Source organism: Microcaecilia unicolor, chromosome 10, assembly GCF_901765095.1.
Source record: "Microcaecilia unicolor chromosome 10, aMicUni1.1, whole genome shotgun sequence".
NCBI lineage: Eukaryota > Metazoa > Chordata > Amphibia > Gymnophiona > Siphonopidae > Microcaecilia > Microcaecilia unicolor.
In genome coordinates this window covers 122722509-122750284 of record NC_044040.1, presented here as the reverse complement: position 1 = coordinate 122750284, position 27776 = coordinate 122722509, and the positions used below count along the sequence as shown (strand labels likewise).

General features: G+C 46.6%; 1 protein-coding gene across 1 annotated transcript in view; it reads right to left on the bottom strand.

Moving 5' to 3' along the window:
* PSAT1 (phosphoserine aminotransferase 1) overlaps positions 1-27776 on the bottom strand; it is a 624187-nt gene that overhangs the window by 210086 nt on the left and 386325 nt on the right. Inside the window, exon 7 of the mRNA XM_030216432.1 lies at positions 15418-15587. Coding sequence (XP_030072292.1) covers positions 15418-15587 — 170 coding nt within the window. The remainder of the gene's footprint in view (positions 1-15417; positions 15588-27776) is intronic.

Here is a 27776-nt window from a genome sequence, read left to right as displayed (position 1 = left end):
GCCTTCCGTAATGGGGCCGTTTAGGTACTTTTTCTGGGACTCTGATATCTGTGGCAGGGCTTGATTGTTTAAATAAAGCGTGCTATCTTGTATAATCTCTGTGGGCTCCTTATATAATTTTTCATAATACCTCTTGAAACAATTTGTAATGTCTTTTGATTCCCTAAGAGGTCAGCCATCCTCATCCTTAACTTCCAAAATTCCCTGACATCCCCGTTTTCCTCGTATCAGTCTCCCTAGTAATGCCCCAGCTTTATTGCCATGAATGAAATATTGGTATTGGTAATATTTGTGGGACTTTACCGCCCTCTGGTGTAGTAATTCATTCAGCGCTTTTTGGGATGCTAGTAGTGCTCCCTTCTCCTCTGATGTCATGTGTGCCCCACACCTAATCCTCTGGTAACGAACTTCTTTCTCCAGTCTAATGATCTCCTTGTCTCTCATTTTCTTAGTTCTGGCCCTATATGCAATGATTTCCCCCCGTATCACCGCCTTAGATGTTTCCCAATACAGACTGGGCTGGCACTGATGTTGTTTATTATAGTCCGCATATTCCCTCCATTTTTCATTTATATATGTCTTAAAGTGTGAGTCCCAAAATAACTCAAAAGGGAATCTCCAACTGCCCCCTCCTTCCCTCTTCCCTGGTCCCTCCAGCTGGATCCAAATGATAGAGTGGTCTGATACTTCACTCGGCCCTATTTCTGCTGTTGTTACCTTTGGGAATAGGTTCCTAGAGATAAAGAAATAATCTATACGCGATTGTGTGAGGTGCGCCCTGGACAGGTGTGTGTAATCCCTCATACTTGGGTGTAACACTCTCCACACGTCTATCAAGTCCAATGTGGAGCAGAGGAAGGGCAGACCCCCCACCCCCTGTACCCTACTATTTGCTGTGGAACCCGCCTTATCCATCTGAGCGTCATATACTAAATTGAAGTCCCCTCCCAAGATCACATTGCTCCCCTGATAAGGACCCAGCAGCTCTATAAGGGTTTGATGGAACTTACGATCATACACATTAGGTGCGTACACATTGCATAAAATATACCTAAGGCTCCCTATTTCCACTTCTACCAGGATGTATCTCCCCTCTGAGCCTTGTTTAACCTGTTTAATCTGAGCCTGCAAGCCTTTACGTATCAAAATCGCTACACCCCCTTTCTTGCCTGCCGCTGGGGAGCCCACCACATGTTCTACCCATCCCTTCTGGAATTTATTATGTTCCTGCGTGGTCAGGTGTGTCTCCTGCAAAAACGCAAGGTCTGCTTTATGTCGCTTAAGTGCTTGTAAGACCTTCGTGCGTTTAATGGGTGAGGATATCCCCCCCACATTCCAAGACACCAATTTAAGTGGTCTCATTTTTCTGCGGGAATGTCTCAAATTTCGTTCTTTTAACTTTCATCATGGGGACACACCCCCCAGCCCCTGGGTGTGGTCCTCTCTCGCCCCCTTGTTTCAGGCACCTTGCTCTATATCTTGTGTTCCACTTTTCTCTGAGGAGGAATGCATTGCAATAAGGTATAAATAACATCCAGTATACAAGATATATAGGCTCATTCTCATATTTCCCACCCCTCATCCCCTCCCCCTCCCCATCCCACCCGGTCCCTCCCCCCTCCCCATCCCCCCCCTTCCCAAAAACTGTAATTGAGTCCTCACTCGAGAACTGGTCACGTCTAAGCCCCTCCCCTCACCCTGCGACATCATAGAACATTATAACATTTAATACCCACTTTCTCTCTTCATGGGCAATTAGTCTATATTTCTTCGTCTTGCTCACCTCCCGGCTGCAGCAGTCAGCCTCTTCAATTTTACTGTCCAGTGCTGCATTGTAAAATACCTCTCAGCAATTTTCCCCTTGTGCTGCATGCTCTTCTCTCACGGTGCCTTCCATTCTCTTCACAAATTGTTTCGCTTCCTCCGGGGATGTAAAGAAGTGAGGTTTGCCTTTGAACTGTATTCGCAATTTTGCGGGAAAAAGCAAAGCAAAACTTTCTTGCTTCTCATAAAGTTGCTTGCAGACTTCTGTGAATTATCTACGCTGTGCCGCCACCGCAGCTGAAAAATCCTGAAAGCACAGCACTGTAGATTCTTCATATTGAATTTTACCTCTCTGTCGCCATGTGTGTAGTATTTCCTGCTTGTGGGTATAATTTAGGACTCTACAGATCACTACTCTCGGTCTGTCCTTCCCTTGTCTGGGCGGCCCGATTCGATGTGCTCGTTCTATCTTCAAACCGCTCTCCATCTGTTTCACACCCAACACCTGAGGCAGCCACTTCTCCAAGAACTGCCGAAGGTCCACCTCCCTGATGGACTCCAGCAGCCCCACCAGTCTTAGATTGTTACGACGGGAGCGATTTTCTAAATCTTCAATTTTCGACTCTAGGCTTTCCATTTTCTTTAGCATTTCCTTCTGCTGAGTTTCCCGCTGTATGCCTTGGTCCTCCACGTCAGATAAACGTTGCTGGAAGCTGGATAACTCCGTTTTCAATCCCTCAAATTTACCGTCTAGTTTTTCAATTTGGTCTGAAATCCGCTGCAGCTTTTTTTCCACTGAGATTTCTAGGAGGCTGGAAACTTCTCCCGCGATCTCAGCTGCCCAAAGTGAACTCGGCGTTTCACCCGAGGAGCCCGCGTCGGCCATCTTGCCTTCCCCCACGCGGCTCCTCGTGCCTTCTATGCGGCTCGTTTTTGTAGTCATTCCGACTTGGGTTTCGCGGCGCTTTTTACTAGGTTTTGCTCTGGCGAGTTAATCACTTCTTTCCTGCCGTTTCTCAGGGTTTCCCCCCGCTTTGGATGCCGCTATGGGTAGATGTTGTTCGAGGGGCCGCGGAGCTGTTACGTGCGGCGTCCTCCCCCTAGCCTAGCATCACGTGACCTCCTAGGCGGAGATTTTAATTTAGTGGCAGACCCCGCCCTAGACAAGTCGAATAAGCCACATAGACGAGGGCCGGACAATGCCAAAGGCATTCCTATGCTCTGTGAAGCCCTAGGACTGGTGGATGCTTGGAGGGTCTTGAACCCTGGGGTTCGAGACTATAAACACTATTCTCGGGCCCATCACACGCAAAATCGCATTGATTATCTTCTAGTAGAGGAGGGGTGTATGGGGAGGATTAGAGACACAGACATAGACCCGACTATAATTTCAGATCATGCACCAATACATATAACTCTGCAAGAGCGGGAGACAGGGACAGGCCAGAGCCGATGGAGATTCCCTCAAGAACTGTATTTTGATGAAGAGTTTTTAACATTCATACGGGGGAAATGGATGGATTATAAAGTACACAATGAGGCCCATAGGCATAACATAGAACTGTACTGGGAGGCTGCGAAAGCGGTCTTGCGAGGGGAGATCATTGCTTACACGGGCTGGAAGAGGAAAAGTAGGGATAAAGAAATCATACAACTGGGGAAGCAATTAACTAAGCTGAGGAGGGCATATGGTCCCTCAGCTCCACAGCAATGCAGAGAACGCCATTTAGCAACGCAAGCAGCTCTTAATGAGCTAATACATCAAAGGGCTGTGAAGTCGGCAGAATATTTTAAATACAAGCTCTACAAATATGGAGACAAACAGGGCAGAATGTTAGCTAGGCTAGCGAGACAAAAGACAGGTAAACATCAAATACTAACATTACAAGACTCAGAGGGTAAGCTAACTCAGAGGGAAAAAGAGATTGGACAGATATTTCAGGATTTTTATAAGTCCTTATATGAGGATGATAGATCTGAGGACCTTGATCCACAACTATATCTGGGAAATGTAGACCTGCCAAAGATTACAGAAGGGTAACGGCTAGACTTAAATAAGCCTATAGATAAAGATGAAGTTACTAGAGAAATTAAGAGAAGTGCGCTGCACAAGGCACCAGGGCCCGATGGCTATAGGGTGGAATTCTACAAGATGTTAAGTGCAGATGTAGTACAACCACTGACAGATCTATTCAATTCGGCGGTGGGGAAGGGTGAACTCCCAGCAACACTGAAAGTAGCAGATATACTGGTTTTTTTAAAACCCAATAAAGATCAGAACAAACCTGAATCTTATCGACCTATATCTTTAATAAATTTTGAAGCAAAGATATTTGCGGGAATCTTAGCCCACCGCCTAGCAAGGGTGTTACCGGAGATAATAGCCAATCCACAGGTGGGGTTTATCCAAGGGAGACAGCCGGTTAAAAATATTAGGAAGATTTTAGCTTCCCTGGAGTTTGTGCAGTGTACACAGCAGGACTCATTACTAATCAGCTTCGACACCGAAAAGGCGTTTGACAGGGTGAAGTGGGACTTTTTATTCCAGATGCTACAAGCCTATGGGATAGAGGGATTTTTCGAACAGGCTTGTACGTACACTGTACAATGGGCCAGAGGCACGGATCTGGGTTAATAATACATACACACCAGCAATTCCGATCCGCAGGGGTACCCGTCAGGGATGCCCTTTGTCCCCACTACTGTTTGCGTTAACATTGGACCCCTTGATACAGGAGATTGTACGGAACTCGGAAATAGAGGGAATTAGGCTAGGGAAGGGGGAATTTAAGATATCAGCATTTGCAGATGATCTTTTAGTACATCTATCTAAACCCATGCAATCCCTGCCAGTACTGATGGAGTGCTTTGCTGAATATGGCTCATTCTCTGGGTTTAAATTAAACACTCACAAATCGGAAGGTCTTGCCACCACCAAGAGCCTCAGAGATAACTGGAGAGGAGACTTTCCTTTAAAATGGGCTGACAAGGAGTTTTTATATTTAGGGGTATGGCTAACGACAGATCTCAGAAGACTATATAAAAAGAATGTCACAACCTTGATAAATGATACTGGACAAATATTAAGTCAATGGCAAAATCTGCCACTTTCACTGAGTGGACGGATAGCTTTGTTCAGTAAGACATTATTCCCTAAATGGCTATATGTGCTGCGGCAGTTGCCATTATGTCTTACACAGAGGGATTTGGGGAAACTCCGATCACTGCTGTCTAGATATTGCTGGGGGGGGGGGGGGGGGGGGGGGGGAAACCAAAGGTAAAACTAGAGAGACTGTATGGAGGGAGGAGAACAGGAGGCCTGGGCTTGCCCAATGTAAGTCAGTATAACTGGGCATGTCTATTACGACATCTAGGGGACTGGATACTGGGGACAGAGGAATACACACCCTGGGATCTAGAAAGGGAATTGTTCCAGCCACTACACCCACATTACCTGATCCATCTCACGCAGAAGAACACCCCAAAGCAATGGAAAAATCATATCCTATTATGTCCAATGAGACAGGCTTGGCACTTATTGATGAAGCTCCTAGGGAATAATCCGGTAAATACTGATATGATACCTATAATAGGAAATAAGGAGTTCGGATTGGGATTAACACACGGGAAAGTAACAAATTGGGCAAAACACGGAATTGTGTATGTGGCAGATATGCTGATGGATACGGGAGGCCTCAGATTTAGAGGGAACCTAGAGGATCTGGTGGGTAAAGAACAGGTGGATTGGTTCACATATGGACAGGCCCAGGCATATATAAGACATGTATTGGAGAGTAATTGTTCCAGGGGAGTATACCGGATGGTGGAGCAATTTTTCCTACCGTCAGAAGATGGGCAGATAACAGTCTCGGGGATTCATGGTGCATTGAGTACTTTTCACACACACCAGACATATGAGGACATAGAGAAGAAGTGGGCTGAGGAGTTACACATGCCAATTCGGGAGGGAATGGTAGCAAACAAGTTAAAGGAGATATACACCCTGGTGCATAATGCACGATTCAGAGAAATACAATTTAGAATTCTTACACGAGCTTATTTCTCGCCCAAACAGGCGTATTATGCGGGGCGCCTAGAAACCCCAGCATGTATTAAATGTGCAGATCAGGACGGGACATTACTGCATATGATATATACTTGCCCCCGGGTGGTGATCTTTTGGAACAGGGTACAGAGATATTATGGGATGCTGCTTAAGAAATAAATACGATTTAGGCCGCAGGACATAGCACTGGGAATAGAGAGAGGTAGGCTAAAGTTGCAGAGGGTAGAATTTTGGTTAGTATTCAAAGCCATGCTAGTGGGGAAGCAATGTATTCTGCGGCACTGGATATGGGAGGATGCCCCAACCTTCTGGGAATGGAGGAATGCATTTCACAGCCTGTTGATACTGGAAGCCAGAGGAGCTAAAACAACACCTAAACGTAAAAAAGAGTTTTGGGAGGTATGGGAGCCATACATCCAGTCACTGTCAGGTAGAGCACGCAGTCTTATTTTGAACTCCATGTCAATATAAGATGATAGAAAGGTAGAGGAGGTGGGGAGGGATTTATTGGGGTAGTTAGGGCCCACAGAGGGAATATATTAATGGTAACCTGCACATAGGAAAATGATCTGATAAGGGATAATGTGATGACCTACTAAAGATATATAGATACAACGGACAATGGTGATGAGGATACTAGACACTAAATAGATGCCCTCAAACATTGCAATTAGAGTGAACGACATATTTATCTGTTTGAATCTCAGCATCTTTATCACACAAGCTTACTTACAAATTTGAGTATATGATATAATTGATTAAACGATGCACCAACATAGAACTAACCATCGGAGGTGGTGGTATTCGGCAAAGGACTATAAGAAACAAGGTCCTTTGCGGTAGATTGCATTGAGTAGATACACGCCTCTGATGTATGATCTCGACTGTTCGGGATGAATGGAGTAGTGTAAAAACTGCTGAGTGATGTAATGATAAAATCTAATGTTCACAAATAATATAGGGTGGAAGGGGGGTAAGGGATGGGGAGGGTGAGGGAGGGGATAAAGGGGGAAAATGTATAGTTTCAGTAATGTATAGCAGATATGATATGTTTATATGTTATCTATTCACGAGTAAATGTATAAGATATGTTTCATCAATAAACAGACTTAAAATAAAAAAATAAAAGTACAAAGACCAGGGGACACTCAATGAAATAATATGGAAATACTTTTTTTTTTTTTTTAAATTTTTAGAAGTCTTTATTGAAGTATAGAATACAGAACAAAAAGAAACAACACTTCAATTCAACTCAGCTCATATCAATACAATCTACAATAAGTGTTTCATCAATGACAGTCTGAAATAGATAGTGAAATTCTGTGTCCACTTAAATTTAGGTCAAATTACACTTCAAAACATTTTTGATTTTATTATTAACCTTATCCCCCCCCCCCCCCCCCCCCTTGACCTACCCCCCTCCCGAGCCTTGTTATCTTCATCAAACATTTGCATTCACAAAAGGTTTCCAGGCTTTTTCCCATTTTGGCAAGATTTTATGTTTAATCGCTGTCAATCTCTCCATTTCACAAATGTATTTCACTTTTGTAATCCAGGACACCAATGAGGGGACCCGCACCACTTTCCACTGCTGAGCCAAATTCAAGCGGGCAGCGTGCAAAGACCCTCTCACCAGAACCCACTGATCAGCTGTAAGCCCTGCTGGCCTCCGGCCCAAGATGAAAGTCAAAGGATGCCACTGCACAGCCTTTCCTGTCCAGACCTGAATGCGCGCCCACACACTTTTCCAATATGCCTGCGCTTTAGGGCATGTCCACCAGATGTGGCCCATAGTTCCTACTCCTCCACACTGTCTCCAACAGTCCTTTGAAACATGGTTATACATACGGTGCAGCCTTAGCGGGGTAAGATACCATCTATAAAATATTTTAATGGCATTCTCCTTTACTGCTACGGCCCGGGAGGAGCGCAAAATCGTCCTCTCAAGCCTAAGCCAGTCCACGTCTGGTAATGTGAAATTTAATTCCTGTTCCCACCTCCGCCTATGTAATGTATAATGGCTTAATCTGTGTGCCCACTAATTCATACAGGTGAGTAATCATACCCCTCATGGGCCTTGAATTTACACACACCTCCTCCAGTGGATGTACCTCTCTTTTCATGCATTCTAAATAGCTTGGTCCCTGCAAAAAATGCTGTATTTGTATGTATGCATATCTGTCCTCAGTCCTGAGTCCGTAGTCTTCTACTAGTCTGTCAAATGGTATCATATCTGCACCCACATGTAACTGCCCACACATATCTAATCCCAATTCTGCCCACCTGCAAAACGTAGTGTTACCCACTCCCGGGCTAAAGCTTGGGTTATCTACTATGGGTGCCAACCCAGACACCACGGGCTGGCGGCCCTCAAACATACGATCCCAATAGTGGAATGTGGCTTGAACTGTCGGTGGGAACTTGTCAACCTGTCCTCTGTGTTTACTCGGGAGCCACATTAAATGTCCCAATGTTCGCGTCCCAACCAATGCTTGTTCAATGTTCACCCATATTTTGTGATCTTCCTTTCGGAACCACTCCACCGCTGCTCTCGACTGTGCAGCATAGTAGTACCCATATAAGTTGGGCACCCCCAGGCCTCCATCCCTTTTATTTTTGTATAAGAAAGCTCGTGGCAAACGCGGTCTTTTGTTGTTCCAGATAAATCTAGCCAGACTATCCTGTAACCTTGAGAGAAAGGTTCTTGGGAGTCTAAGTGGTATCACCTGGAACAAGTACAACAGCCGAGGTAAAATATTCATTTTAAGGGCCGCTATTCTCCCCATCCAAGATAAGCTCATTGGCGTCCATCTCTCCAAATCCCGCTGTATTTCTTTCTGAAGGCCCGGATAATTAGCATTGAACAACGCCGACAAGTTATGCGGAATCTGCACCCCCAGGTATCTTAGTTCCCGTTCCTCCCATTTAAAAGTAAAAGATGTTTTCAGTGATGTTAGCATGGCCTCTGGCACTCCCACAGCTAGCCCAATCGACTTACTCGCATTAAGTTTGTAGCCTGACACTCGAGTATATCTCTCTATCTCTCGCATAATGTTGGGAAGGGATATCAGGGGTTTGGTTAGTGACAATAGTGCGTCGTCTGCGAATAATGCAATTTTGTATTCCCGTCCTCCCACGCTAACACCCGCTATATCTAAATTCTCCCTTATGGCCTCCGCCAGAGGCTCCATCGCCGGTGCAAATAGGAGAGGGGACAAAGGACATCCCTGCCGTGTACCACGTTCCAGCTTGAAAGCCCCTGAGTTTCCCCCGTTGATTCGTACACACGCCCCTGGGGAAGTATAAAACGCCCGAATCCAAGTTCTGTAAAGCTGTCCAATCCCTACTCTCTGCAGAACCCTGTCCAGATAGCCCCAGTGGACCCTATCGAATGCCTTTTCGGCATCTAATCCTAACAGCACCATTGGGCTAGCTTTCTTTTGTGCTTGAAACACCAGGTCCAGCGTTCTACGGATATTGTCTCCTGCCTGTCTTTTAGCTACAAAGCCAACTTGGTCCGGGTGGATCAAGCATGGTAACACCCTTCCCAGTCGATTCGCTAGTACCTTTGCTAATATTTTGACATCTGCATTAAGTATTGAAATTGGTCTATACGCTGCACAGTCAGTTTTATCTTTGCCTGGCTTCGGAATGACTGCCACCCATGCCTCCATCATGGTCTTAGAGAGGGGAAAGCCCTCTCTCACCGAGTTAATGACCAATGCAAGGTATGGGGCCAACGTTCCCCCAAATGTTTTAAAAAACTCATTGGTGAATCCGTCAAGACCAGGTACCTTCCCGGTTGGCAGATCTTTGAGAACCTGAAGGACTTCAGCCACCTGCACCGGAGCATCTAAATCACTCTTTTGTTGTTCTGTCAGTCCCCTTAGTCCCCTCTCCTTCAGGTAGTCCTCAATTTCATCTGTCTGTACAGCGGCATCCTCCGAGTACAGAGATTCATAATATTGTGCAAATCTTTCCCTAATCTGTGTTGAGGTATGTAGCAAAGTTCCCTTATCATCCTTCACTCTCAAGATGTGTCTATCTGCTCTCAGCTTTCTTAATTTATTAGCCAATAACCTCCCAGGTTTGTTTGTGGACTCATAGTACACCTGTTTCAACCGTGCATGTACAAATTTCAAGCTTTCCTCATGGATATCTGCTATCTCCATTCTCAGGGCTTGGAGCCCTCGGTAATCAGACACCGAGCAAGAGGCCCTGTATCTGGCCTCCAAGGCCCCCAATCTCTCCATGCACTGGGCCAGCTGTTCTTTACGTATTCTATTCTTCTGGCTAGCACACTTAACAAAAAATCCCCTGGCCACCACCTTAAAGGCGTCCCACACTATGTCCAAGGCCGGCCCTGAGTCCATATTATGCAGAAAGTACTCTTGCAAAACCGCTATACATTTAGCCACCACTGCTGGGTCCTGCAAAAGAGAGTTATTAAGTGTCCATCGTTTATCCTTCGTCTCTTCTCTCAAAGAGGGGAGGCCAACCCACGTCGGCGCGTGGTCTGAAATAGTAATATGACCTATGTGAGAATCCCCTCCCCCCTCCGAGAGAGTCTTATCAACAAATATATAATCCAATCTAGAGTAAGACTGGTGTACCTGGGAATAATATGTGTAATCCCTCCCTCTAGGGTGTCCCACTCTCCACACATCATATAAACCGATCTCCTCCACAAAGATCTTCAGGGCTCGAGATATCTTCCAATCGGTTGGAGCTGGAGACTTTGACCTGTCTAGTCCAGGTTGCATGGTGGCATTAAAATCGCCAGCCACCAGCAACTTCCCTCTGGTAAAATTCTGCAGGTCTCTACGGAGTTGCCCAAAAAAGCGCTCCTGTCTCTCGTTTGGAGCATACTTATTAACTAGAGTGTACTCCTCCTGCTCCAAAAGGACGTGTAGGAAGAGATATCGTCCCTCCGTTTCCCTTCTCACATGTAGTATCTGAACTTGTACATCCCTATGGAACATAATAGCCACCCCTCTCTTTTTGGCTCCCTTAGCATCAGAGGCAAAGTACACTGTCGGGTACTGCTTAAAGGCCAAGCACCTCTCGTGTGTTTTTAAGAAATGGGTTTCTTGTAGGAACACCACATGTGGATGCATCACACGCAATTCCCTCCCCAAGGCATGTCGTTTATATGGATAGTTCAAGCCTTTTACATTATAAGTTAGTAATTTAAAATTAGCCATGAACCTCTGCTTTTACATTGCCTTTTTTTTTTTAATGAAAAATTTAAGTGAACTTCATATTCCACGGTCTTATGATCCTCTCCCTCCCTCCTATTCCCTTCCCAATCTATCCCCTTAACCATATCCCACCCTCTCTCTACCCCTCCCCATCCCTAATCCCCCCCTCTATCATTTCCCACCAACTAGCGCTTAAGAGCACTACTTGGGAACCAGGAGAAAGAAACCCCCCCCAGCCGAATTGAAAATAAGATGGTTCCTATGAACCCCCAGAGTATGACACTCAATCCCCCGTCCCCCAACCCCCCTTCATAAATTCTTTTCTTAATCCAACTGCAAGCCTCTCCCCATACTTTTATGCAACCCTTATTATCATCCCTCCAACTTCAAAATGCCTCCCCCATACTTCCCGGTAAGTAGTAAATTAGATAATTCACCCAGGCCAGAGCCCAGTCTCTCATGTCTTGTCCACAGTCCTTTTGCTTGTTTTCTCCACGCGTTTCCACTTCTGCATCCGATTCTTGGTAGATGACGCCATACCCACAGGCACTGTATCTGTCGGGGTCAGTCCCGCTTCGCGCAGAGCCTTCCATGCAGCATCAACCTTTCTGCAGCGGACATTTTCTCCTTTTAACGCAAAGCAAAGAGCAAATGGGAAACCCCATTTGTAGACTATTTTTTCCTTCACCAGGATCTCTATAACCGGTTTCATGGCTCTCCTCTGGGTGAGAGTAAATATAGATAAATCCTGGTAAATCGCCACTCGTGCTCCATTAAATTCCAGGGAAGGGTTTTGGCGCGCCCTCTGCCATATTTGGTCTTTGCTGACAAATGAAGTGAATCGGACCACTATGTCTCGTGGCCTGTTGTCTCTGCTTTTACCCAGCGCTCTATGGGCTCTGTCAATGCCCATGGCTGCAGCGTCGAAGCTCTCTCCCATCAGCTGCTCGCATATGGTTCTCACCACCTTCTGGACATCTTCCATGTCCTCACTTTCCGGGACTCCCCTGAATCGTAAATTCTGCCTGCGCTCTCGATTCTCAAGGTCGTCCATCTGGTACTGTAGCTCCTCCGCCCTCTCATCCAGCATCTTTAGTCTCCTGTCCACCTCTACGTTTTTCCCCTCCTGTTCATCTGCTTTCTCCTCCAGCAGCTCCACCCTGCTCCCCAGCTCCCTCAAGTCTGCGTTCAGCGCATCTACATGCTCCAGGATTTCTTCCTTGGATGCGCGGATTTCGGCGCGAATTACCTCCAGGCATTTTGTCAGGTCAGCCGGGAGAGCTGGTATCAGGGCAGATTCACCGGCGCCGTCGCGGGAACCGGCAGCTTCAGAGTCAGCCATCTGTGAGCCTCGTGGTTTAGGAGAGGCTGGCTGCATTAGGCCCCGTGCCACCTGCCTCATCGAAAGGCGCTCATTGTCTCGCGGGAGGGCAGCGATTTTTTTACTCATATTTATGGCGGAGTATCCACCGGCACACCGATGGCGTTTTTCGCCCGATTTGTCGAGGTTTAGCGCAGTTGTTGCTGTGTAAACGGCGAGGGATCGCGGAGCTAGAGGATCAAGCGTCCATTCGGCTGCGTGACGTCACTTTCTCCGGAAATACTTTTAAAACAAATAGGAGGAAATATTTTTTCACTCAAAGAATAGTTAAGCTCTGGAACTTGCTGACGGAGGATGTGGTAACAGCGGTTAACGTATATGGGTTTAAAAAAGGTTTGGACAAGTTTCTGCAGGAAAAATCCACAGTCTGTTATTGAGATGAACAAGGGAGAAACCACTGCTCGCCCTGGGATTGGTAGCATGGAATGTTGCTACTAACTGGGGTTTCTGCCAGTACTTGTGACCTGGATTGGCCACTGTTGGAAGCAGGATACTGGGCTAGATGGACCATTGGTTATTCTTATGTTCTTAGTAATCTAGATGGGAAAGAAAGATAACAGCTGTTGACTGAAAATGGCAGTTTCTGTGCAAGGATTTTGGTTATTTTGATCGCAATCTGGTTTGAGTAATAGTTTATATACTCCTTAATAACTCAAATCTAGACTCATACCATGCATTTGGTGAAATATCCACATGCAGCTACAAGAGTGCTTTCAGCACTCTATATATCTATATATAATGGTTAGATGTTTATAAATGGCATCTGTCTGTCACAGATCATGCTGTTTGTGCTGATGCAGCTCCGGCCATGAAGAGATGCTGTGGTATACAATTTGCACTTTGCAAAGCCATCCTGCTTTTAAAAGGACAAGTGCAGGATTGAAAAGAGACAGCAGGACCAATGGGTTGTGATTCAGAGGAGGCTGCAAACTGCCAAGTAAGAAGTAGAGAGGAAAATGCTGAGAGGTTAAGGGGGAGGAATGGGACTTCAGGTCAGGCTGAGAGGGATGGGTAGCTTAGTTTCAGCTAAGGAGAGAGAAAAGTGATGCCTTTACCACTGAAGAGTGTGCGCATAAGGCCTGTCCTTAAAAGTTGCACATTAGAGCCTGGGTCATTTAGTTATAGCCAGCAGTCCACTTCTGGGGGGAGGAGGGGGGAAGGGCATGCATTCCCTCCCCTCCCCCACCTGCTGCATTAAAAGGAATACCTTTGAGATTAATTACAACAAAAATCTTCAAAGTATTGGTTTAGGATTACTATACATTATTTATATTTTAAAATACCTGATTAATTATAATGCAGGGTGTGATTATACTGAAGGCTTTTGATGACTCTCAAAGGGAATTTTCGAAAGAGAAGGGCGCCCATCTTCCGACACAAATCAGGAGATGGGCGGCCTTCTCTCAGGGTCACCCAAATCAGCATAATCGAAAGCCGATTTTGGGCACCCTCAACTGCTTTCCATCGCGGGGACGACCAAAGTTCACGGGGGCATGTTGACACCTTACCGAAGGCGGGACTGGGGTGTGATTAAGAGATGGTCGTCCTCACCCGATAATGGAAAAAAGAAGGGCGTCCCTGACGAGCTTTTGGCTGACTTTACTTGGTCCGTTTTTTCATGACCAAGCCTCGAAATGGTGTCCGAACTGACCAGATGACCTTCCCTTACTCCCCCAGTGGTCACCAACCCCCTCCCATCCCCCCCCCCCCAAAAAATGTAGAAACATTTTTTGCCAGCCTCAAATGTCATACCCAGCTCTATCACAGCAGTATGCAGGTCCCTGGAGCAGTTTTTAGTGAGTGCAGGGCACTTCAGGCAGGCGGACCCAGGCCCATCCCCTCCCCTACCTGTTACACTTGTGGTGGTAAATGTGAGCCCTTCAAAACCCATCACAAACCCACTGTACCCACATGTACATAAGTACATAAGTAATGCCACATTGGGAAAACACCAAGGGTCCATCAAGCCCAGCATCCTGTCCACGACAGCAGCCAATCCAGGCCAAGGGCACCTGGCAAGCTTCCCAAACGTACAAACATTCTATACATGTTATTCCTGGAATTGTGGATTTTTCCCAAGTCCATTTAGTAGTGGTTTATGTACTTGTCCTTTAGGAAACCATCTAACCCCTTTTTAAACTCTGCCAAGCTAACCGCCTTCACCACGTTCTCCGGCAACGAATTCCAGAGTTTAATTAAGCGTTGGGTGAAGAAACATTTTCTCCGATTTGTTTTAAATTTACTACACTGTAGTTTCATTGCACGCCCCCTAGTCCTAGTATTTTTGGAAAGCCTGAACAGACGCTTCACATCCACCTGTTCCACTCCACTCTTTATTTTATATACCTACATAAGTACATAAGTACATAAGTAGTGCCATACTGGGAAAGACCAAAGGTCCATCTAGCCCAGCATCCTGTCACCGACAGTGGCCAATCCAGGTCAAGGGCACCTGGCACGCTCCCCAAACGACCTAAATGTTGAGATTTGGGCGGGCCCGACCGTATTATCGAAACGGATAATAAAGGTTTTCCCGCCCCTTCGTGGCGCCGTCCTTACAGATGGGCGCCCTTAGAGAAGGTTGTCCCCGTTCAAAAATGCCCCTCTCTATGAACCACAAAATGAAAACAAAAAATCTTATAAGGGTAATTTTCAAAGGCATTTTCATGCATAAAACAGCATTTTATGCATAGAAATGTGGCTTTTGAAAATTACACAATATACATATAAGTGGACATGTATATTAAGGCAGTGTTCCTGGGCAGACAATGCATTTACATGCATACTTTTGGATTTCCAAAAGTTTGCAGATGTTTTCATGGAAAAAAGTATTTGCACAAATAGATACAGATGTGTGCATGTACATTTTCCGAGCCAATGTTGAAAGGGAAGTTATTCCCTTTGAAAACTGATGTACAGTCTATGGGTAAAAAGCATTTTCAGATTTTACATATGTACATTGCCTTCTAAATGTATTTAATTGATCTTATTGCTGGTATAAATACCTGAAACAAGGGGGCGTGTTGTACAGGGAGCCATTCCCTGCTTGAATTTTGTAGCTTAGCACTGTTGGGCACTCTTTGAGTGCAAATTCCAGCAAATCCTCTCGAACAATCACCACAGTAACTCCAGCACAGCCAATGTTCTTCTGAGCACCAGCAAAAATTACTCCAAACTGAGGAAAGATCAAAATCACAAATTGGTGACATGTAGTTGAATTTCTGAGCTCCAAGACTTCAGGGCAAAACAAATATTTTTATTCTAAATTAAATTGCTTTTCTATGTCAGAAATAATGTCTGTGCTCAAAATTTCTAGCCAATGGGCCCCAGAACAAAAATTATTCTGGGCCCCATATCATCATGTTTCCTAAGATAGTGGGGACTGAGGGGGGGGGGGGTCCCCTTTAGAGCTACAGTCAGGGAGCAGTGAGGTGGGAGGTTCTGTGTAAATTGAGGAGTATCTGGGTACAGTGTGTTTTGATGGATATAAGGGATAGGATTGTGCATGGGCCAGGGTTTTGGTGTGTTGGATAGAGGTACATGTGGGATGAATATGGAGATACTTAAGACAGTGAGAGTATGTGTGTGTGTGGGGGGGGGGGGGGGGTGTCTTGTGGGTGAATTGTCTAAGGTGTGGGAGCAGGGGCTTCTGTAGGGAGGGGCACAGTGGAGGCATGAATTGTGTTTTGGAAGTGTGTGTATAGAAGAGGTGTCAGTTTAGGATTTCCACAAAGAATATGCACAAAAGAGATTTGCATACAATGGAGGCAGTGTATGCAAATCAATCTCATGCATAATGATTGTGGATATGCTGAAAACCTGACTTGCAAGGGGGTGCTCCAGGACCAACTTGGGAAACACTGGTTTAGGGGGTCTGGGACAGTAGTGGTGTGTGAGGTAGAGTGTGTGTGTGGAACAATGAGAAGGGTATAAGTACATAAGTATTGCCATGCTGGGACAGACCAAGGGTCCATCGAGCCCAGCACCCTGTCACCGACAGAGGCCAAAAGAACAAGCAATTTGTCCCGCCCATCCTAGAAATACTGTATTATTCCCTCGTCCATTCAATAACATTCTATGGCTTTTTCCTATAGGAAGCCGTCCAACCCTTTTTTGAAGTCCGCTAAGTCAACTGCCTTAACCACCTTTTCCAGCAGCGAATTCCAGAGTTTAACTACTCGTTGAGTGAAGAAAAATTTCCTCCGATTCGTATTAAATTTACCACACTGCAGCTTCATCGCATGCCCCCTTGTCCTAGTATTTTTGGAAAGCGTAAACAGATGCTCCACATCGACCCGTTCCATTCCACTCATCTTATAGACCTCTATCATATCTCCCCTCAGCCGCTTTTTCTCCAGGCTGAAGAGCCCCAGCCTCTTCAGCTTATCCTGATAGGGAAGTCGTCCCATCCCCTGTATCATCTTTGTCACCCTTCTCTGCACCTTTTCCAATTCCACTATATCTTTTTTGAGGTGCGGTGACCAGAATTGAACTCAATACTTGAGGTGCGGTCGCACCATGGAGCGATACAACGGCAGAATAATATCCTTATTTTTGTTTTCAATCCCTTTCCTAATGATATCCAACATTCTATTTGCATTCCTAGCCGCAGCAGCACATTGAGCAGAAGTTTTCAACGTATCATCTACGACGACACCTAGATCCCTTTCTCGGTCCGTGACTCCCAACGCTGAACCTTGCATGACGTAGATATAGTTTGGGTTCCTCTTTCCCACATACATCACTTTGCACTTGCTCACATTAAACGTCATCTGCCATTTAGATGCCCAGTCTCCCAGTCTCGTAAGGTCCTCTTGTAGTTTTTCACAATCTTCCCACAATTTGACTATTTTGAATAACTTTGTGTCATCGGCAAATTTGATTACCTCACTAGTTACCCCCATCTCTAGGTCATTTATGAATATGTTAAAAAGCAGAGGTCCCAGCACCGATCCTTGAGGGACCCCGCTAACTACCCTTCTCCATTGCGAATATTGCCCTTTTAATCCTACTCTCTGTTTCCTATCTTTCAACCAGTTTTTAATCCATAGTAAGACACTACCTCCGATCCCATGTCCCTCTAATTTCCTCTGTAGTCTTTCATGAGGGACCTTATCAAATGCCTTCTGAAAATCTAGATACAATATCAACCGGCTCTCCTTTGTCCACATGTTTGTTTACCCCTTCAAAGAAATGCAGCAGATTGGTGAGGCAAGACTTCCCTTCCCTAAATCCATGTTGAGTTTGTCCCATTAGTCCATGCTTTTGAACATGCTCTGTAATTTTGTTCTTGATTATAGTCTCTACCATTTTGCCCGGCACCGATGTTAGACTCACACTACTCTACTCTAATACACACACTACTCTACATCCCCAAATGCCTGCACTAGCAAGGCTGACAAACTTGGAAAGCTACGCATTGTAAGTAATAAGTGCACTGCACTAAGGATGCCACTCATAAATTCCAGTTTGGAGGAGGATCAGAGATTGAGGAGCACACCTTTCTCTAGCCCCTGTGTCCTTCCTTGTCACTTTGCTGATTCTGCCCGATTCTCTAAGACTAGTCACAACCCTCACAAACTTAAAAAACACAGAGAGTACAGTATTCTCTGCTTGCAAAAGTAATGTGTGCAGTATGCGTCTAAACTTTTGACATTTTATGGCAGAAATCCTGGAGCCAGCTATCCACTCCCTTTTTCTATGAAAGCCTTAGATAAATGGCTGTCTGCTTTGATGCTGGGCTGTGTCTTGCAGCCCAGCTATGACATCATCATCACCCATGAGAATTGGATGTCTGGTATAGATAGGCTTGTTTGACTGTCAAAGAGTTCCAACATGACAGGCTGATATGCTTTAAGCTTTTGTCTAGTTCCCAGTACCCTTTCTTTCTCTCCTCTCTTTGATGACAGGATGATCACTGTGGTGATTTCATTAGACCTATCAACCGTTTTAGATATTGTAGACCACTCGCTGCTTCTTTTGATGTAGCAGACATAGGTCTGGCTGATACAGTTCTTCACTGGTTTGAATCTTTTCTTCATAAATGTCATGTTTCTACTTCCTTACAAGTTTGTCCTCCTTATCTTCATCTTCCTTCTGGAGTGCCTCAGGGTTCCATTCTTGCTCCACTGTTATTTAACATTTTCTTCAGCCCACTTGCCATACTTTTTTTTATATAATATTTTTACAATACAATCCAGACAACATAGATTAAAAGCCAACAGTTTACAGTGGTGAAATATAGAAAAATTAATTACCTGATAATTTTCTTTCATTTAGTCCCAAAGGATCAGTCCAGACAAATGGGTTGTGACTATCCATCAGCAGGTGGAGATAGGGAACTCAAAGCAGTGAAAGAGGGTGACTTCCAGAGAAAAAAATCTCCAGCCTCTACATAGAAAAAGAACTATGAAATAAAGGGCAAAACTCGTGCTTTAGAAATAATGGAACCAGAACAATATAAACATCTGAAATTATATAGAACCCAGAAAAAACAAAACCATTACAGGACGGCAGGCTCTGGACTGATCTTTTGGGACTAGAAGAAAAGAAAATTATCAAGTAATTAACTAATTTTTCCTTCCATTACGTCCCAAGGATCAGTCCAGACAAATGGGATGTACAAAAGCAATCCTTAAGAGGGGAGGGTCTGTGATATCCCTGCAGTGAGAACCGTGGTCCCAAAGGAAGCTTCTGTTCGAGCAGACAAATCCAAATGGTAATGCTAAAAGGAATGAGAAGAAGACCATGTCTCTGACCAACAGATCTCTGCCAACAAAACTGCCCTAGACTCTGCCAAAGACCTGGCAGAATGAGCCTTGACGTGCATGGGATCAGATCTACCCCTCAGAATGTAAGCTCCACTTTGCTGACCCAGCTTTTCCAGCCTCCCTGCTTACTACAGCCATCTGTTCCAGATTGGTCCAGCCTGCCTGACCCAGCTCGTCCAGCTTATTCCACTTCATCTGATCCAGCTTCTCCCTGCTCGTTCCAGTCCATCTCCACCACCCTGTTCCAGTCCGTCGGATCCAGCTTCTTCCTGCTTGCCCCAGCTTGGTCCAGCCCGCCTGATCCAGCTCGTTCAGCTTGTTCCACTCCATCTGATCCAGCTTCTCCCTGCTCGTTCCAGTCCATCTGCACCCTGTTCCAGTCCATTGGATCCAGCTTCTTCCTGCTTGTTCCAGCCACCTGCTCCAGCTGCTCCAGCCCGCCTAATCCAGCTTGCTCCAGTCCGCCTGATCCAGCTTCTCCCTGCTCGTTCCAGCTTCTCCAGCTGTTCCAGCCCACCTAATCAAGATTGCTACAGCCCGCCTGATCCAGCTCCCCCTGCTCATCCCAGTCCACCTGCTCCAGCCTCCGTCGGATCCAGCTCTTCCTGCTTGACCCAGTCCATCTGCTCCAGCCTCCGTCGGATCCAGCTCTTCCTGCTTGTTCCAGCCACCTGCTCCTGCTGTTCCAGCCCACCTAATCCAGCTTGCTCCAGTCCGCCTGATCCAGCTTCTCCCTGCTCGTTCCAGCCTCTCTAGCTGTTCCAGCCCGCCTAATCCAGCTTGCTCCAGCCCGCCTAATCCAGCTTGCTCCAGTCCGCCTGATCCAGCTTCTCCAGCTGTTCCAGCCCGCCTAATCCAGATTGCTACAGCCCGCCTGATCCAGCTCCCCCTGCTCATCCCAGTCCACCTGCTCCAGCCTCCGTCGGATCCAGCTCTTCCTGCTCGTCCCAGTCCATCTGCTCCAGCCTCCGTCGGAACCAGCTCTTCCTGCTTGTTCCAGCCACCTGCTCCTGCCGTTCCAGCCACCTGCTCCTGCCATTCCAGCCCGCCCAATCCAGCTTGCTCCAGTTAGCCTGATCCAGCTCTCCAGCCTTCTGCTCCTGCTGTTCCAGCCCGCTTAATCCTGCTTGCTCCAGTCAGCCTGATCCAGCGTCCCCTGCTCAATCCAGTCCATCTGCACCAGCTTGCTCCAGCCCGCCTGATCCAGCTTCCAATCCATCTGCATCAGCTTGCTCCACCCCACCAGCTTGTCCAACTTGCCTGCTCACTCACTCCCTACCTCTCTCACTACCTATGGCCCCCTTTCACATTCTATTCCTCGCCCTATCCCTCCCCAATCTCTTCCCCCTCCCTCCACTGTCTATCACACGAACTCACTACCCACCCCCCCCCCCCGTCCTGCCCACTACTACAATACCCTACCTACCCCTATCCCCCCACCACCTCACCATCCCTACTGTCCTCCTCCTCCTTCCTAGCTCTCAACCTCCAACACCTCCTTCCTGCCATGAACCCTTCCCCATTCCTCCTCTGCGCATCCCGCCTTCAGTGCCTTCGTTGCCCTACCTCCCCCACCCTTCTCCGCTCTCTCTTGCTCCTTCTCCTGCTATCCGCGGGAAACATCAATCCCAACCCAGGTCCACCACACGTCCTCGTCTCATCTATGCAAACGTTCCCGCGATATCTCCAATCTCATCTCCATTCCCCTCCTCCCCCCTTCCTCCCTCCCCTTCTCGTGTGCCCTGTGGAATGCCCACTCAATCTGCAACAAACTTACCTTCACCCATGATCTCTTCATCTCCCATTCCCTCCATCTGCTCGCCCTAACCGAAACCTGGCTCACCCCCGACGACTCTGCCTCAGTTGCAGCCCTTTGCCATGGAGGCTACCTTTTCTCCCATTCGCCCTGCACAGCTAGCCGCGGTGGCGGCGTTGGCCTACTACTTTCGCCCTCCTGCAGTTTTCAACCCCTCCTCCTACCACAGTCTCACTGCTTCTCATCCTTTGAAGTCCATTCCATCCGTCTATTCTACCCGCTGCCACTCTGAGTTGCAGTCATCTACTGCCCCCCTGATAAGTCCCTCCCTTCCTTCCTTACTGACTTCGATGCCTGGCTCTCCGTTTTTCTTGAGCCCTCATCCCCATCCCTCATTCTTGGTGACTTCAACATACACACTGATAACCCATCCGACTCATACGCTTCTCAATTCCTCACCCTAACTTCCTCCTTCAACCTCCAACTGAGCTCCACCACCCCTACTCACAAATCTGGTCACTGTCTTGATCTCGTCCTCTCTTCTACCTGCTTGCCTCTAATCTCTGCATCTCTGCTCTTCCCACTTCTGACCATCACCTGATCACATTCACACTTCATCACCCTCCCCCTCAGTCCCGCCCAACACTAACCACTACCTCCAGGAATCTCCAGGCTGTTGACCCCCCCCACCTTATCCGCTAGTATCTCCGATCTCCTCCCATCCATCACGTCCTCCGAGTCCGTCGACAAGGCTGTTTCCAAGTACAATGCCACTCTCTCCTCCGCCCTAGACACCCTTGCACCGTCTGTTTCCCGTCCCACAAGGCGCACTAATTCCCAGCCCTGGCTTAACCCTTGCACCCGTTACCTTCGCTCCTGCTACCAATCGGCTGAACGCCTATGGAGGAAATCTCGCACCCATACTGACTTCATTCACTACAAATTTATGCTATCCTCCTTCCAGTCCTCCCTATTCCTCGCCAAACAGGACTACTACACTCACTTGAATAATTCCCTCTGCTCTAACCCTCGTCGTCTCTTCGCCACCCTCAACTCCCTCCTCAAAGTGCCCTCCGCTCCCACCCCCCCACCCCCACTCTCTCCTCAATCACTGGCTGACTACTTCCGCGACAAGGTCCAGAAGATCAACCTCAAATTCACCACTAAACCGTCTCCTCCTCTTCATCCTACCACCCACTCCCTCAACCAATCAACCCAAGCCTCCTTCTCCTCTTTTCCTGATATCACCGAAGAGGAAACCGCCCATCTTCCCTCCTCCTCGAAATGCACCACCTGTTCCTCAGACCCCATCCCCACCAACTTACTTATCACCATCTCTCCTACTATCACCCCTCCCATCTGTCATATCCTCAACCTCTCTCTCTCCACTGCAACTGTCCCTGACACCTTCAAGCATGCTGTTGTCACACCTCTCCTCAAAAAACCTTCACTTGACCCTACCTGTCCCTCCAACTACCGCCCCATCTCCCTCCTACCCTTCCTCTCCAAAATACTTCAACGCGCCGTTCACAGCCGTTACATTGATTTTCTCGCCTCTCATACCATCCTCGATCCGCTTCAATCTGGCTTTCGCCCACTTCACTCGACAGAAATGGCATTATCCAAAGTCTGTAATGACCTGTTCCTCGCCAAATCCAAAGGTCATTACTCCATCCTCATTCTCCTCGACCTATCCACCGCTTTTGACACTGTCAATCACAACTTACTTCTTGACACACTGTCCTCTTTTGGTTTCCAGGGCTCTGTCCTCTCCTGGTTCTCCTCTTATCTCTCCCATCGTACCTTCAGAGTACACTCTCATGGCTCTTCCTCCACCCCTATCCCGCTCTCTGTTGGAGTCCCTCAGGGTTCTGTCCTTGGACCCCTTCTTTTCTCTATCTATACCTCTTCCCTGGGCTCCCTGATCTCGTCTCATGGCTTCCAGTATCATCTTTATGCTGACGACACCCAGCTTTATCTCTCCACACCTGACATCACTGCGAAAACCCAGGCCAAAGTATCGGCCTGCTTATTCGACATTGCTGCCTGGATGTCCAACCGCCACCTGAAACTGAACATGGCCAAGACCAAACTTCTTGTCTTCCCACCCAAACCCACTTTTCCTCTACCTCCACTCTCCATCTCAGTTGATAACACCCTCATCGTCCCCGTCTCATCTGCCCGCAACCTCGGTGTCATCTTCTACTCCTCCCTCTCCTTCTCTGCACACATCCAGCAGATAGCCAAGACCTGTAGCTTCTTCCTCTATAACATTAGCAAAATCCGCCCTTTCCTCTCTGAGCACACCACCCGAACTCTCATCCACTCTCTCGTTACCTCTCGCCTTGACTACTGCAACCTACTCCTCACTGGTCTCCCACTTAGCCACCTATCCCCCCTTCAGTCCGTTCAGAACTCTGCTGCACGTCTTATCTTCCGCCTGAACCGATATACTCATATCACCCCTCTCCTCAAGTCACTTCATTGGCTTCCGATCAGGTACCGCATTTAATTCAAGCTTCTGCTACTAACCTACAAATGTACTCGATCTGCAGCCCCTCCTTACCTCTCAACCCTCATCTCCCCTTACGTTCCTACCCGTAACCTCCGCTCTCAAGACAAATCCCTCCTTTCAGTACCCTTCTCCACCACCACCAACTCCAGGCTCCACCCTTTCTGCCTCGCCTCACCCCACATGTGGAACAAACTCCCCGAGCCCATACGTCAGGCCCCCTCCCTGCCCATCTTCAAATCTCTGCTTAAAGCCCACCTCTTCAATGTCGCCTTCGGCACCTAACCTCTACACCTCTACCCAGGAAATCTAGACTGCCCAACTTGACATTTCGTTCTTTAGATTGTAAGCTCATTTGAGCAGGGACCGTCCTTCTTTGTTTATTTTGTACAGCGCTGCGTAACCCTAGTAGCGCTCTAGAAATGTTTAGTAGTAGAATGTAAGCCAAAGAAATAGCCTCCTTAAGCCATCGAGCCACTATCACTTTGGAGGCTAGCAAACCCTTCCAGGGTCCTGTAAAGAGGGAAAAAAAAAGATCGGACCACCTGAAATCATTGGTAGCGGTAAGATAGCATATAAAGACATGTTTCACATCCAACAGTTGCAGGGAAGCGTATTCTGCAGAATAAACCTCCCAGGAAAAAGAAGGAAGAAACAGTCTGATTGGCATGAAAAGGAAATAAAATCTTTGGCAAAAAGGATGGAACTGTTCATATGGAAACTCCTATGTCACTACTACTACTACTACTATTTAGCATTTCTATAGCGCTACAAGGCATACGCAGCGCTGCACAAACATAGAAGAAAGACAGTCCCTGCTCAAAGAGCTTACAATCTAATAGACAAAAAATAAATAAAGTAAGCAAATTAAATCAATTAATGTGAACGGGAAGGAAGAGAGGAGGGTAGGTGGAGGCGAGTGGTTACAAGTGGTTACGAGTCAAAAGCAATGTTAAAGAGGTGGGCTTTCAGTCTAGATTTAAAGGTGGCCAAGGAAAAGGGGAGAGAGGGATTCCTGCAAGAGAGAGCTTGAAGCTCTGAAACTCTCCATCCTGCTGGAGATACAGAAAACTGGTTTGGTTGCTAAGCATAGGAGATTATGAGGCACAACTCATTAGAGCTCTCTATCTCCACCTGCTGGCGGATGATCACAACCCATTTGTCTAGACTGATCCTTTGGATGTAACAGAATTAGTAATGTCTGAATTGACACAGCAAAGGCATGAAAAGAGCAAGGAAACTCAAAGATGAACAATAAAACAAGCAATTAAACCTGCAAGAGATTATATGCCAACATATGATACTGACTAAAGGTAGAAACAGAACAGACAGCAATAAATCTCCTTGGTTCTAACACCCACTTCTCATGTGGAGGGGCATTTTAGATATGACGTTCAAAAAACATCCAAAAATCCAGTGCCAAACATGGTCATTTTCGAACCAGAAAAACATCTTATCTTTTTGGTTCGAAAATCATCCTGTTTTAGATGTCTTTGTGCTCAGTGCATCTTTCTTTAAGGGCCATTTTCAAACAAAAACATCCAAGGGAAAAACACACAAAAACACAAGCCATTGAGATTTCTGGGGTCAGCAGTCTTACTACACTGACAACACAGAAATTCCAGCCAAGGAGTGGGGCACTGCAGTGAACGTTACATAAAAGGTCCCAGGTACACATCACATCATAACCTCCTTATACTGTATGGTGAGCCCTCCAGGAATAGCAAAAAATGTACTGTACCCAACTGTATTGCCCTAATGTCTGTGTCACCTATATGTGGGTTCAGTGGGTAGTTTGGGGTTTTGGGGGTTCTCACACTTTCCACCACACTACTCTACTCTAGGGACCTGCTTGATGCTCTAAGAGGAATGGCCATTATATATCTGCAGCTGTCATAGAGCCTGGTATGCATTGTCACTTTTACCTTTTGGGGGGGGGGGGGGATTAAGATGGGGTCAAACCTTTATCCCTCCAGTGGTCATCTGGTCAGTTTGGACACTTTTTTGGCACTAAGCCATTACTGAAACAGGTCTAGTTTAAAACATTCTGGTTTTTTTTTTTGCCCTGGACATTTTTACAATGTTCCATTATTGCAGAAAAACATCCAAATTTAAGTCCGCCCTAGTACTACCCAAAAAACACATCTCTAACATGCCCCTTGAGATTTACACAAACTGCATAGAGAAACATCTTGAGTTTCAAAAATAGCGATTTGGAGGTTTTTGTAAAAAAATGTCCATCTGCCACTTTATGCCATTTTTTGGATTTTTCTGTTTCGAAAATGAGCTCCAAAGTCTCTGCCAACAGCCCAACAAGCCCATCTCTTCCCAGCCTCCAAGGATGCACATATTATTCCCGTGATTACCCATCCATTCACTCCTTGCTCTACTGCCGTGATGTAGACTCACCACAGCAAAACAGTCTGGAACTATTTTCATAATTCACAATATAACAGATACTACACCTTTTCAGAACATCTTGGCCTCACACAATTAAATCTGCTGTCTCTTACTGGTTAAGCCAACTGAACGGCTCACCATTTTTAAAAAAAAAAACATTGCCCGTTGGCTGACAGGTTGTCCTTTTCAGCCACCTCTTTGTAGGGGCTAGGCACCTGCCTATATAGATATTAACAGAGTTTGGCTAACAACCTCCTGCAATAAAGACAGAATTTCCTGATGGTTGGATCCTCTTTCTGTGTGGTCACCAGCTTGAAAAAAGGTACCTCAGGGTAGCATTGTAGCACAGAATTATTAGAAGCACAGAGAGACAGCGATCTGCAAGCAATCAGAGCAGCAAATACAAAAGCAGGCCAGCAAGTGTAGACGTGTGCAATTTATTATAATCAAGCATACGATGTGGCCACATTTCACCTTAAAAGGCTGCATCATGGGTAGAGCTGTCAATTTGGACATATACAATAATTAAAAACATACAAATCAATAAAATAATTTAACCAATAACAAATTAAAAATTATATTCATAAAAGTAAACTATATTTAAAAATAATAGGTGAGGGGGTCACGTGATGTTCTGAAGAGAGGAAAACGTGGTTCCATGCTCTCCGAGGCTCCGGCTCCCTAATTAAGACTTAAACACTGACAAACTGAGAGCGAGAGCCCTCAAAGGACACTGATTAGGGAGGTGAAACTCCATGGAAAAATATCTGGGCACCCCGGCTAAGAATATGGCGAGCAGAGGAACAAAGAAAGATAAAAAACAAAGGCAACGAACGCTGCGGAAGAGGGCCCATCACTGAGCGGAAGCGCACAGTTCACAGCTGAACAGCTACAGCAACTAACGGAGGCGGTGGGAGAGGTGATGGCGCCGAAGTTGGATAAACTGTGCGTGCAAGCTTCGAATCTTGAAGCGCTTTCTTACGGATACCATCCAAAGAACGGGGGAGCTGGAAAAAAGAGTCTCCGAAGTTGAAGACGCGGTGGGCCCCGCCACGCGGCAAGTAAGATCGCTAGCAGCTACAGTCGAGGCGCTAACGACAAAGCTCGACAACCTGGAAAACAGGTCGTAGAGAGGGAACCTTCGATTAGTGGGCCTGCCTGAATCGGTAAATGACAGGGCACTCGCATTGGTGCTTGAAAAATGGCTAGCCGAATAATTTGCGCTGTCAGACCACGCGGGAGAGATCTGCCTGGAGCGGGCGCATAGAATTGGCAGGCTACAAGATGGAAGGCAGACCCCGCGCACAGTAATACTTAAAGTGCACAACTATGTGCAGAATGCAGAAATTTTGAGAGGGTACAGGCAAAAAAGAAATGACACCAGATATGATGGACATCAGATTCGCATTTTTCAAAATTACTCTGCTGTGCTGCAGGAGAAGAGGAAACAATTTTACTCCACTGTGTCAGCAGCTCTATGATCTCCACGTGCCATTCATGCTGATTTATCTGGCGCTATTGAAAATCAAGAGCAATGGAAAGTGGAAGCAGTTTGAGAGTGTCCCAGCAGCGCAGCAATTCGTGAAAGAACTAGAAGAGGGAAGACAAAGCCCAATGCATGCAGAGGGCTCTCTTATGCTCTCTTATGTACTTGACGGAAGTATGTTCAGAGCTTGCACAGCAGGCATTTGAAAGTATGTCTAGGATATTTCTTTGGGAGAATGCCATTTTATGACGGGGCGGGGGCCCAGTGGCACGGAAAACCCCAAGTGCCTGTCCATTTAAGTGATGGGTGGGGTAACAGGGGAATTGAAGCAGAGGGGAGTTGAGGGGAACAGGGGTAGGGATAGGCAGTGGCGTACCAAGGGGGGGGGCGGTGGGGGCGGTCTGCCCCGGGTGTCGGCGGGTGGGGGGGGTGCTCCGCCA